The sequence below is a fragment of the Vanellus vanellus genome, assembly GCF_965231255.1.
Source record: "Vanellus vanellus genome assembly, chromosome: 1".
Taxonomy (NCBI): domain Eukaryota; kingdom Metazoa; phylum Chordata; class Aves; order Charadriiformes; family Charadriidae; genus Vanellus; species Vanellus vanellus.
Window position 1 is genome coordinate 190,623,885 of NC_138905.1, and position 13,766 is coordinate 190,637,650.

Below are 13,766 nucleotides of genomic sequence, written 5' to 3' on the forward strand. Positions count from 1 at the left end.
AGCTCTGAGCTGCTATGAGGTTGGGCATGCTCATGGATCCTCTTTGCAGAGAGACTGCGGGAAATGCATACACAAAAGATTTGCAGTTCCCAAAATAAGCCATTTGTGATAAGAAATGAGAAAAAGGTAGTGTTTTTTGAAAAAAAACTTTGTCTCTAGAGCAATGAAAGAACTGAAAACTTTTCCAGGGGAAAAAACAAGCATGCTTTTTTAATTAGTTATGCAAATAAGAAATATTAGTAATATTTTCTTATCATTTCAGGAAAATGCAAAATTAAGCATGTGTTACAACTGATACCAAATCCAGTGAGGTATATGTGTCTGATAATTCTGACGGAAAGTAGTTTCCTCTTAATGCTTTACAATTAAAAATGAAGCAGTCTTGCTTTTTTATAGTAAATTGTGCATATTTGTATTATGTCTTTTGTTTTTTATTTCTTTCTAGAGCAGGTTAATTTTGAACTTACAAAGAGACCGCTTGTTTGAGAAATTTTTCCACATAGAGTTTTAAATTCCTCATGTTGGTTTTACTGAGACTTTGAAGCTGATATCTTGAATTCAGATATCCGAGTAAGATTTGAGGTATAATCACAGCGAAAGAAAGATATTGGCTGACAGGAATGTAATAGTTAAGATCTGACTTAGAGAACACCAAAGCACAAATTTAAATTCCATTTCAGCCAATAAATAATTTAGTAGAACATTAGAGCTTGCTTTATTAATGGGAGCCCCAAGGAGAGGTGGAGGTATAAACGCTATTTGTTTAGGCTTATGGTTGTCTTTCCCTGGGAGATAGGCTTTTCTTTAGGTCTGAGGGAATAAGTTAAGATCAGCAACACCAGCTGGCATTCCTGGGATTTCTTGATCCCTATATGAGCCTTAAAGTAATACAAGTAGAGTGGACTTTCTTTCTTGGTCTTGGGGTGCAATTCAGGCCACAGACTTGAAGTAATTTGTCAAATTTAGGATCAAAATAGTAGAAAGAATCTTTAAGTTGTGTATCACAAACTCTTCTTGTGAGAGAGGACTATTTAAATCTGTTATCTATAATGATGTAAGACAGAGTCATGCAAAATTACCATATATGAGATTGCTTCTGCTCTTTTATTTAAAAGATTATTTTAAAGAGCATGGCTTTTTAAAATGCAGAGAAAAAGGCAGTATTTTATTACTGTCAAAGATTGAGTATGGTAACTTGCCTACATGGTTTTTGGAAAAACTGATGAGATCCTGAGCAGGAAGAACATTTATTTCAATAATATGTATGGTTTCTAGAAGTAATACAGGTAATGAAAGAGCCAGAAGATTCCAAACATGATTTAAGATGAAAAAGTAAAAGTAGATGCTCGTGTTTCCCCAAGAGAAATAGCAAAAAACTTGATTGGTTGGAATTTTAACAAAGGATAGTGGTCTTCTGAATGTCCTCATTTAATTTGATTCAGACTGCATAGCTGAAATCACCGAGAAGAATAAACCTTGAAGGGAGCAAGCTTTCACTGACTAATATGTGGAGTTATTTAGTTATAATTAGTGTCTAAAAGTGAGCAAAAGAAATGGAGTCACAACCCTGAACTTCAGGAGAGCAAGTAGTGGTTATTGTCAGGAGCCAATGGGAGACTGCCCTGGCATGTGATGAGGAGCCCAGGAGAGCTGGTTGTTCTTCAAGAACAACCTCCTCAAAGCACAAGAAGAGTCTATTCACTGCAGAAAATTGAGCACAGGCCAGCATGGATGAAGAAAAGACTCCTGACTGTGCCAAATGCAAAAAGGAAGCCTATGGAAAGTGGGAGCAGGGATGAGCTACCTGAGAAGAATATAGAAACAGATCTAAAGCATGCAAGGATGGAGGTAGGAAAGCCAAAGCTCAGCTGGGACTGAAACTAGAAGTGATGTGAAGAGCAACAAGAAAGCTTTCTTTATGTACATTGACAGCAAAAGGAAGGCTAAGGAGAATGTGGGACCACTGCTCAATGGGGCAGGGAAGCTACTGACAAGGAACAGGGAAAAGAATGAGGTACTCGGTGCCTTTTTTGGCCTGAGTTTTCACCAATAAAGTTGGCCTGTCAGGTGAGTATTAGCCAGAACAGAGGACAATGTTTGGGAGCACTTAAATCATGAGGATATGCACAAGTCTATGCGACCAGATGGGATGCATTAGATGGCGCTGAGAGAACTGGCCAGTGTCATTGCAAGGCCATTTTCTATCATGTTTGAAAGGTCAGGACAATCCGGAAGGTCTTACTGATGTTTGGGAAAAGGTAAATGTGACACCCACCTTCAAGAAGGGCATGAAGGAGGATCAAGCAAACTAATCGTAGGCCAGCCTTTCTACCGTACCTGGGAACATAATGGAACAAATCCTCCTGGAAGCCATTTCCAGGTACACAAAGAACAAGGTGATTGGGAATAGCCAACATGGATTTACCAAGAGTACAGCACACCTGACCAGTCTGATTGCCTTCTGATGAAAAGTCTGCCTCAATGGACAAGGCAAGAGGGGTGGAATCTGTATACCTTGGCGTTAGCAAGGGCTTTGCAACAACTTCTCTTAATCTCCTTGTCTCCTTTTAGTGAGGTTGGCAAAATACAGGCTTGATTAGTGGACAGTAAGGTGGGTGGAAAATTGGCTGGATTATTGTGGAGCTCAGAGGGTATTGATCAGCAGTACAGAGTCCAGCTGGCAGAGTGACACCCTTCAGGGATCAATATGAGGGACAATGCTATTTAGTGTCTTTATTAATGACCTGGGTGATGAGATGGAGTGCAATCTGGAATATATAGTTAAGATAAATAGATATATAGTTAAGAAAAAAACAGATGATTGTATTCCCTGCAGTATTGTATCCCTCTTACAGTGGGAAATTTATCCCCTATACCACATCTCCAGGCTTAACATTAGCCCCAAATGTTTCGTTTTGAAAAGCAATGTGATGTGGCTACATTGTAGCTGCTGATAGTTGTGAATAAAGCTCTTTTACACTGGTGGGATTTGAAGGCTGGGATTTTCTCCAGTAGGTGTTTCCTAAGGGTGGTTCTTTACACTTGCCTTAAATACTCCTTTTAGGCTGCCTCTCTTTTTTCATTGCCTTTAAGAAATGGGCCAACTGGCTTAGACCTGGACACTTAACTAGCAGACTCCTAGCAGTTCCCGGCCTAAATGACTTAATGAAAAATTAATTTTTCAACTCACACCCCTTTTGCTCTTTTTTTTCTGCAAAGAGGCAGGTATCACCCAAACATCTTTGTCATTTCAAATTATTCAGCAGCAGAGACTTTACAAAACAAGCGTGTTGTAAATTTGCTTGGAAACTCAGCATCCATCATTTTAACTACTGTTTTCTTTGCTTCCATTTCCTGCAGCAGTTGTGTTTTCGCATGAACATTATTTTTATTACTGGGTTCCTGAGAGCAGTAAATAAGTGTTTAAGGATTTTCAGACTAGCAATCTTTTCTATTGCTAAAGAACACTTAACATATAACAGGAAGAATAACAGTGAACTCACAAAATACTAGTATTTGTATTGTCACTGGGTTGTGACCTAAGAATTTACAAATTAACTCCTTGACATTTTTTATTCAATTGCAAATGCACTTGCAGAAATATATATGGAAGATCAGGAACATAAAAATGGGGAATTCCTTAATTAAATTCATATACCGATCACTTTTTTTGTTTGGAATCTAACAGAAGAGCAGCTGTAGTTGTGCAGACCAATGGTCCATTCAGCCCAGCACCCTGTTTTGAAGATGAGCTGTAGCACAAACTGGTAGAAGGAAGAGCACAAGCATTTGGCAAGCAGCTCCAGAGAGCACTCGCTAACATCTAGAGGTCTGAGATCCCTTCAGTTCTCTGGCTATCATCTCTATGTTAAAGAGCTGTCTTTGGCCTCATGAATTTGCCCAATCTTTTAAGAGTCCTACTCTATTTAGATATTTACCTGTATGGAAGCCATCCTATAATTTTGATTGTCCTTGTTGCCCTTCTCTGTACAGTTATCTTCAAATACTTTTTTAACTACTGCTGATCATTTTTTTTCACAGTACCATAACACAAAGATCTCATTCCCATGTAGTGATGGTCTGTTCAGAATATATTATTCTGTATGTAGAGCTAGAGTTGATTTTTTCCCCCCAAAATGCATCACCTTACTTTTTCTACTTTGAATTTCACCTGCCATTTCCAGAGCCATCACAGAGTATCATGTGGTCTTTGCAATCAGTTCTCCACTGCCACTTTTGATGTGATTTTTTTCTAGAGGCCCCTGTAGGGCTCACTGGTGTCCTGCCTCCAAGGTAAAGACTGATTATCCTGTCTTGCGTGTTTCCTATCTCCCAGGCGTTCTTTCACCATGCAAGAACCTTCTGTCTTAACTTGTGGTTAGTTTCTCTTGAGCCTTTGATGAGGAATGGTGTTGATGCACATACATGCTGACTCCCTTCGGAGAATACAGCCACAGGTTGTTTTATGTCCTTTACATAATCTCTGTATGATTTTCTCTTTTGTTTTATTATCTGTTTACTGACAATTTGATTTGAGGCAAATCTTCTGACACATGACCATAAGGAAGTCTGCTGACATAGGATCATTCCCAAGCGTCTCCCCGTGTGAACCCTTTTTTAAGAAAAAAAAAAAAAAAAAGGCAAAGTAAGTTTTTCTGCTTATATATAAAGATCTCCTAAGGAAAGGTCCCAGGTTTGATTCTCTGCACACTGTTCACACCCAGGGTGGCAAAATAGTCATATTTAAACTATATTACCTTGCACATTTTAGAGAAAACCCAGATGAGTCCAGCACTTGAAAAATTAGTGCCTGACCATGGTGAAGTCTGATTTTGCTCAACAACCACCTAAAATCCTTTGTTTGCATTAGTTTTTAATTTTCCATTCTGATAGGAATTTGATGATAGTTAAAATATTAACACAACTATCACCTATTTTGCATGTCTTTGTACTGGTTACACAGTGATATAACCCAAGCAACTTAGATATGTTATGCTTAGATGATGTTCTGCAAACAGTAAGAATATGAGTAACTTTACATGTGTAAACTGACACACTGAATTTGAATAAAACTATTGAGTTTGTCAGCTTTTCTTTATCCTAAAATGAAGATTTCAATCTGACTGAAAATTGTTAAGCTTTTATATAGTCAAATAACTTTGGAAATAATTAATTATGGTTTGCAGAACCATTGTTAGAACTGTTTTCGAGGTCTGGTAACATGGTATGTCTGCGATTAAATTATGTCAAACATAAGATTCAATCAAGGAGGCTTTCTAATTGCTGTGCCCATTTGCCAGGTCTCACATGTCAAAGCTGCAGGTATATCAAAGAACTTCAGTGCATTATATAAAATTTCCAAAGACTCCTTTACCATATTCCAAGGAGTATCCTCAGAAAATTATACTATAAATGTGAAGACCAAATATCTTCTTTTCCAAATATCATTGCTTTTTATGGCTTGAAGTGCCAGATAGATAAGCTAAATGTATTCTCTATGAATGGCCAGTGCAAAGTATGTCAAAACAGGTAAATCTGGCAAGGAGTTTTCCAAAGAGCGTAAGAAATTATGATACCCTGGAGCCTACGTACAGTAGTTTAGTACTACAGAGGTAAAACTGAGTGGATTTTCAGTTCAAGGGTCTTATCTGACACATTTCACCCTATGGTGCCTCACAGGTTTGTAGCTAAAACAGCCTTTTTCCCTTTGTTTGGTAATTTCTGAAAAATATACCTTTGTATGCTTTTCTCTACGCCTTACAAAACTCGATGAAAACTTCAGATTATAGCAAGGTACTGAGGGGGCTTCTTATTAAGAGCCATACTACTTTAATATGCATTGCGACTGTAAACAGGAGTGTGTGTGCTGTAATTTCAGTTGGAGGAATACATTTATTTTGGTTTTAAGATGGAGAAAACAAAAAGGTAACAAAAACCATTTAGGTTTCATATGATAATACCCTTTGTGAAAGGAAATACTACCAATAGGTGGCACTGTGGTTCTGTGACTCAGGTGTTATTTACGTCTGTGCAACTGTGCAATGCTATTTATTTATGCTGCTTATTAATTTTAATCTTATAGTACGACTTCTTAGTGAAATTAATTTAATTGGCTTATTACTTTTGCAAGTACGTTGTTACTGAGACTGACATTTTTTAAGCTATATGTACTTATCCAAAGAGTATACCTTTTCAGTAGAAGAATGGCTGTCCTTAGAAAAAGAAAATGATTGCAACGGCTCATTTTGGACCAGTTTACCGAGATAGTTAAATTCCGCAACATGGTCTTTCTCTCTGTCCAGCAAGATATTTAAAATTACTTTTGTCATCAGCAGACATGGTACTGTGGATAGGTATGGGAGAAATTAAACCAAACCAAAATAACTACTTAAGACAAACGTCTAGTTTATAAAACAACTGATGGCATTTAAATATTTTAATCTGCTTTACTAGCAGTGGGATCTGACAAAACAATAAAGCATCGGAACACAATTTTACATTAACATTTACAAAATACAGCAAACGTTTTTCTCTATGTATTTACATAAGCAAACATATAGGTATTCAAAATAGAATGCATCTCACCGTTTCGCAATAATTACAGAAGTACAGTGCATGGTTGGCTGGATGGGATATATACATAGGATTTTTTTACCCTGAAGTGTATAAAGTATGCACACCAGCTTAGGAGATACATGGTGAGCTTCATGTCTTTGGACATTTCTCAGATGCAGTCTTAACAGTAATAAAACGTTGATGTACTTGAAAAATTGTTGATTGAAACATTTTTTTTAGACAAAGCGGGCTTTTTCGATGCAGATATGACAGGCTGACTCAGCATGCTTTTCCTGTAAGGCAGGGGAAGGCCCTAACCTCTGAGCTAGTCTGTGTGAATGTCGTCTTCTTTTTCTGCCTGGAAAATTACAAAAGTTTCCATTCCAGTCTGATGCATAATGAAAACACTCACATTTTTTTTTGCAAGATGGAAGTGTTGCTCTGAAGCTGATCACACTCAACTGTAGTGTTCATCCCAAGCGTAGGCCCAATGCTATAAATTCTGGTTTAAAACGGCTGAACTTTGTCATCTGTCAGCAGTATAATGACTCTCTTAGTTGCTATCTGCTGATGAACGACCTCCCGCAGATCTGGCATGGTGGGTAGAACAAATTCAGACGCTGACTCTGTCATCCTCACTAAGGCAAACCACACAAAAATCTGTTAACGTTTTGGTGCAAGGTGGCAGAATCAGGCCTCGCTGAACTGTCAACAATGTCCATAAAGAGCTGGAGATGTCAGTCTGTATCTGCTGTGCATTCTTAGCTTTGAGAGGCTTCTGAGGCAAAAGCTGCTGATCACTCAATAAAACCACCTATCTGAGTGCTCGCAGAATTAAAATGGCAGGCATCAGATATCCCTGCTTCTAAGCAAAAAATAAGTGTTATGTTAATTCCAGCTGTCAATTAAAGGAATGCTGTCAAGTCTTTTAGGTCCAAAACATAGCTTTTATTTTAATAAGCTGGGAAAAAAATTATTGTTCATTGTCATCTTCTAATGAAACATCAAGCAAGTAATTGAAACCCTCTGTTTGTAGTGAAACATTCCCCGTCAGTATTTGCAACCTGAGCAATTTGACATTGTGAAAGAGGAACAGAAGGTGAAATGAAAGAGAAACGCAGGGGGGTGGGAGGGGGGCTGATTTGCTCTGCCACGTGGGCGAAATGCAGACGGCGAGCGGAGAGCATAAGCAGTGAACGTTAAATGCTCAGTAACAGTTTGTCAAATGCAAGCTAGTGAAGGAGATTGCGCAGACCAGCAACCGGACCCCCAGGAGTTTTGGGAGGAATCGAGCTTTGGAGAAGGGTGCCATAGGCATCATCCCTGGCGCAAAGGGGCAGTAGGACCCGAGTTGTCCATCCCGTCTGCTTCTTTCTTTTACAAGGCCAGAGACGCTTGCATCACAATCGGCACAAATGGCACAAAATGCGGCAATTCCCTCCACTGGTGGAAGCATCTGTGTTTCCTTTCCCCTCACACGCAGGGTTAAAGACCTTCAATCCTGTGTCAGTATTTGTCACATGAAGGCAATCTGGTTTGGTGGCAAATCCTGAGCTTCAGACCTCTACTCATGAAAGACCTTTGGTTTTATTCCTGCCTACTTCTTCCCTGGGGCACCCGTTCCCGAGGGTTAATCCTCAAAACCGTCACTCCAGTTGTGGAGTGGAGACATCTGGACACCAGGATGTGCCTGAATACCCTGTTTTGTGGGATGCCCTGGACCACTTGTGCTCCATCAGTGCTCAATCCCTTGCCCAGCTGGCCTCTGTAGTACAAGCTGGCTGTTGTCCTTAGCTCAAACCCCCTGATTTAGGGTCTATATCAAACTTGTCAGGAAACAGTGGAAAGTCACTGCTCCCACCTACTACTGTGGTGGTCCTCATGCTCAGCTGCGTTTAGCAGATTATCCCTGAAATTCCTTTGGTATGGCACCCCTCCACGGCGTGGTGTGGGAGCAGGGTGTGTGCGTAGGGAGGCAGGAGAAGCAAGTTCATTTTTCCTTCTGCTGAAGCTGTTCAGTTTGGTTGTGGTGATCAAATGTACCCAGAGCCAGAGAGGCCATATAAACCACCTTGGTGAGCACAGCATTTATACCACTTGATTTATCAGGTGATCCTAAATTTCCAGTTTTGGGGGGAAAACCATTAATGGCCACGAGCGGAGGGATGATGGCATCACTGCAACAGGCCTACAGCATGACACTTTGACCCAGGCGTGGAGGCTGAGGACTGTGGAGTGAGTCAATGACACCAAGTGCACACAGAGCTCCTGTGTGACCCGTGCACGGTGGCTTGGACCTATCCCGCATTGGAGTAAATGGCTCATAAAACTGGCAGATTTAGTTATCAGACTAGCAAGAGAACAGTAAAAGCAGTTTCTTGGAAATCAGCCAAATACCCGGCCAAGTTTTAAGTCCTCTCCTACCATAGATCAGTATTTTAAGCTAAAAGTCTTCCTCTTCCAAAGACCCCCAGCTGGTAGGCTACAATCAGGTTGAGGTTATCCCTGTCTCTCTCTTTCCTTGCCTTAATGGAAATTTAAGTGGTTTGTGAAAACTGAACAACTTCAAAAGAAGGACCAATGAAGGCATTGGAGTTTATCTTCCTGGTAGGCAGTGTTTTCCAGAGCGGACAGGATCTGAAACTGCAATGTATCCTGCTTCTGATGATTATGGCTGCAAAATTCATGGAACGAATCAAGTGCTTGGATTTAGGTTTTGCAGGTGGATGCGACATTTATATTTCTGCTCTCCAGCAGAGTCCTATTGGCTTCAGTGAAATTGCCTATGATGCCCGAAAGGAAACAGTTTCACGACTAGGCATTTCTGTCAAGCAATATATTTGATGTTGTTTATGTAATGTATTCTGCCCTTGGAGCTATGCAGGTGAAATACAGTGCTGCTTGCAAGTCCTGTTATTTTTCAAGTGGGCCTCATTTGCCCATATTTATTTCATTAAGGCTGAGTCCTAATAGTGCAAGCTACCTACCATTCCTGAGCAATCTACCATAACAGCAAAACGATGAAACCAGGGAAAACAATTATGAACTAGTAACAGTTTTCTAATAATTCTGACTCTACCAGCCCTAAAACAAAACCAGAAGGACATCTTCACAATGGCCTTCTTTTAACCAAAGAGAAATGGTGAGAGAAGACCTGCTGCAACCTTTTACTGAAGGCTTTACTCATGCAAAAACTTCCACAGGCATTACTTAAATCAGACTCTGTTGGAATCGAACAGAGGCATGGATGTGGAATCGTTCCTGAAATTATTTAGCAATGTTGTACTTGATTTTCCACTCTTCTCTCTTCACTTTCCTGTCAACAGCAGTGGGAAGGAGCAGGGAATTAAGCCCAATAACTACTTTTGAAAAAATTGCTTTCAAGTTTTAAGCTGAACAGATGAAAATTTTTGAATGGAAATAAAGTACAAGACATGAAACAAAGATTACGAATGGTGGTAGAAACAAAGGATCATTCAAGTATAATTCACCTTTGAAGATTGCTAATTTGAACTATAGAACAAATGGGAGAAAAGCCCAGTAACATTTCAGAGTGGTCACTCAGAAGAAAAAAATAGCCATAAAAACAGTTACCAAACTGTCCATATAATTTATCTATACAGGTTTTAATAGATTTTTCTTTAATACTTTAAAATTTATTTTAAATATATATTAGCAAATTAACTGTCATTTTATTTAAAATTCCATAAAGTGCTCATTCAGTTAGTGATAACAAAATTCCATTATAGCAAGACAAACTAGCTGGAGCCTACTCTGTGAGGACATCAAAGGAGAGCTTAGCTTTCATTTGCAGAGAGAAAAGAAATGCGTAGGTTTCTTCACAGCCCATGTTATAATACCAGAAAATGCATTTTTTTTTCTTTAAGAAATATATTATTTAGAATATTAAAAAAATAAGTTTAATAAAGCCTGTGCTTAAAACAGCCAAAGTACTGTATGAAAAAAAATTGCACGTTTGATACCATTTCAACCCTGCTTTTCATCCACAGGATAGTATGAAGAGTATGTGATGCTATTGGAGGGTCTCTTGAACAGGGCTGATTTTCCTAAGCTATCAGAGCTTCTCACAGCCAGGTGAAATTTTCAGCGTACACACGGTGGTTGTCATGGCAGCTGCCGATCGTCACACACCGCTAACCTTTTCATTTGCTGGGCTGATACTTCCCTTGGGGGTACCATCCAAATGATGTATTCCTATTGTGACCATCGAATAATCCTTAGCCATCATTTTTGCCTCTTTTTTCAAACTCTTCATTTGTGCTAGCTGGAGCTGGCTGGAATTATATGCAAGTGCTGGGATAGTGTTCACTAAAATCAGCTGGAAAGGTTTCTTCTCCTCCTTGTAGCGACACTGAATGTAACGAGAGAAAGCTGAGCGGTAGGTTTTGTTGAACAGTGTATATACGAGTGGATTGACAGCCGAAGAAAGGTAGCCAATCCAAACAAATACGTTAAGTAGTCCTCCAATGACTTCTTGATTGCACGACTCCTTGCAAATTACGGCCATCACATTGGTGATGAAAAACGGGCACCACATCACAACAAACAGAAAGAAGACAATGCCAAGAACCTTGGAAGCCTTCTGCTCGTTGCTGATGGATTGCATGGTTCTCCTCCCAGAATTCCCCACGTCTCTGTTCAAGGAGCGCTGAAAGAGTTTTTCTGAGGACAGGGAACTCTGAGGGAGGAAGCTAAACGAAGCAAACTTGGTCTTTGGGCCAATGTCATTCACGCATAGCGTAGCTTCTTTCTGCAGCGACTTGATAGTTAAAAAGTAGGTGACCACCATGATTGTCAGAGGGATGAAGAATGCCACAAAAGAACCCACTAAGACAAAATTGTCATCTGCAAGTAAGCAGCTGTCTTTCTTAAACACTTTGGAGTCATCTTGTAGTCCAAAGACAGGTATAGGCATGGAGATACCTGAAGGTGGATTAGAGAAAGAAGAGGTTAAACACAATAACAAAACCCACCATTTCCAATCTCCAAGAAAAAATAAACAAAACACTCTTAGCTATATGCAGTTAATTTCTCAAAGAATAAATGGTTATCAGACACAAATGAACACTAACAGATAGAGCCACAATTGAGAGACATCCCAAAGCAAACTGAATTTACACAGGGGAAGGAAAAACATTGTATCGCATGTTTCAGCAGCAGCACAATGCTAGTCTTGGTTTTGTGATATTTTACTGGGGCTACACTAAGAAAAGATGCTGTGTGAAATGTTGGTCTTGCAGATATTGAATTTCAGGAGCTGTGGTCTGCCAGGCTCTGGCACTTGTGCCACCACCACCTTTACAGGGTCCCAGCAAAGAAGGGCAGGGGAAGAGCAACACTGGTGTTAGATGGAATTTTGTAGTTGCTCTAATCTGAATTCCCCCTCTCCTCCAAAGAAACCTCAGCCACAGGTAGAACACGTTTGCTTCCATCCAACTGTCCCAAGACACCTGGTAGCAACAAAAACATGACTCCTTATATTCTTGGATCTTGGACCCCCTATAATGATGTCCAGACTTACTCCTTGGTTACTGCCACCTTGGCAAAGGCTTTTATCAACTATGATAAAGATGATACCATGTCTTTCTTTTCTCAGGTGGCTTAAGAGTGGTCTTGGGCTAGTTTTCATATGAGGATTAAAAGTGAGTTTTCATATGAGGATTAAAAGTGTTCTGGGTACTGGTTTCTGACGAGGCTGTGAAATACTGAATTTTGATCCTAAGTCTGAGAGTAATCTTTCATTGGATCTTTTTCTTTTGTCCCTGTAATACAGTCTAAATGCTAAAACAGCTTTCCGTTGCAACAAACAGAGGAACACTGGGGGCAAATTAAGCACTGAGAGAAACCAATATGAGGCAGCCTGAGATGTGGTTCACCTTGCGGGACTGCAAAGGTCCCTTCACAGTATTGCCAACTGCTACAGGCTGCCCTCTCAGCGCACAGCCCTGAAAGCAACGGCAACCATGCAAATTTTGTCTTCCCCTGGAGCACGTGCTGTGTCCTTGCCCTGTCGTGAACAGCAAGGCCAGGTAATGAAGTCCATTCTCCTTGGACTGCTCTGTCTGATTCAAGCCCACTCAGCCGTTTCCTCAGGGACTTCTGCAAATGCTGCTAGTGTCTGGGCAAAATCAAACAGTTGCCGTTTCTTTGGTTGTTGGTTTTGGTGTTTTTTTTTTCATATTTGTCTCCTCCCATCCCCCTGAATGTATGCTGTCTCTCCAGGAGAGGCAATGTTCAGACAGCAAAAGGGATGATGTGCTGTGAAGACAGAAGTGGAGTTGTGAAGCAGGGAGGGATAATGCAGCCCCATTTGGATAAAAGCAGCTGGGAGTCTGACTCCTGTGGAAAGTTAGCATAGTCTGGGAGCTTCAGACTCCTTTGCGCCTTTGAACAGAAATCCCAGATGCTGCATTTGGCTTCTGAGGAAGAAAAAATTAATTAGAGAATAATCTCTTATGATGTGAGGATGGTGCTGTGCGCTACCTTGTCCCCTGTGTGCCCAAGAATGTCCTTACTGGTTCACAGATGAGTCCTGAAATTCATCTTCACAGCATCAGCATTTCAATGGTACCTCCCTCTACCTCCCTTCCTTTCCCACTCTGGTGCTTAGACTGGGAGCCCTTTAAAAGCACAGGCTGTCTCTTAATTTCACACATTTCCAGTGCCCAGTGTAACAGCTCTGGTCCTAGAGGAAGACTGTGGAGTCCAGGCACAGTACAAAACAATAATAATGACAACAGTAATAATAATATTAAGCTATTATTCTCTTCAGATGTGCTTCTGGAGCTTCTACGAGGCACTTTATTTTTCTAACACCACTGCTCTTTTATTTTTCTGACAACACTGTAGCTTGTTTTATCTACACAGCTTTGAACTGAGTCATGGCAATGCCTTGGGCCAGTTTACAAAAGTGCTGTTCTTATCTGCCCAGGGCAGAAGCTGGTGGAGAGCCTGTGGTATTGCCCTTTTTGTTTCTGCTGCACGAACCCTAAATGCTTGAACTTGGGCTATGAGAAACCAGTGGGTGAAGCGCAAACTGATGCAGTGTGTGGCACCTCCTGGGTCGAGCTGGTGGAAACCTCCAGTGACTCCAGGAAAGCTGCTGCCTAAAAAGGTCTGAGTGAGTCCAACTGACACGGCACGGGGGGACAGGTCACCTGTAGGAGCCACGTTGCCCAGCCACTGCTGAG

At 40.5% G+C, this 13,766-nt stretch overlaps 1 protein-coding gene across 1 annotated transcript in view; it reads right to left on the bottom strand.

Annotated features, from left to right (window-relative positions):
• Positions 1 to 10,699: 10,699 nt before the first annotated feature.
• Positions 10,700 to 13,766, bottom strand: part of HTR2A (5-hydroxytryptamine receptor 2A) — a gene marked incomplete at both ends in the record, with an annotated part of 28,786 nt that continues 25,719 nt past the window's right edge. Inside the window, one exon of the mRNA XM_082497525.1 lies at positions 10,700 to 11,499. Within this exon, the coding sequence (XP_082353651.1) occupies positions 10,700 to 11,499 (800 nt within the window). The remainder of the gene's footprint in view (positions 11,500 to 13,766) is intronic.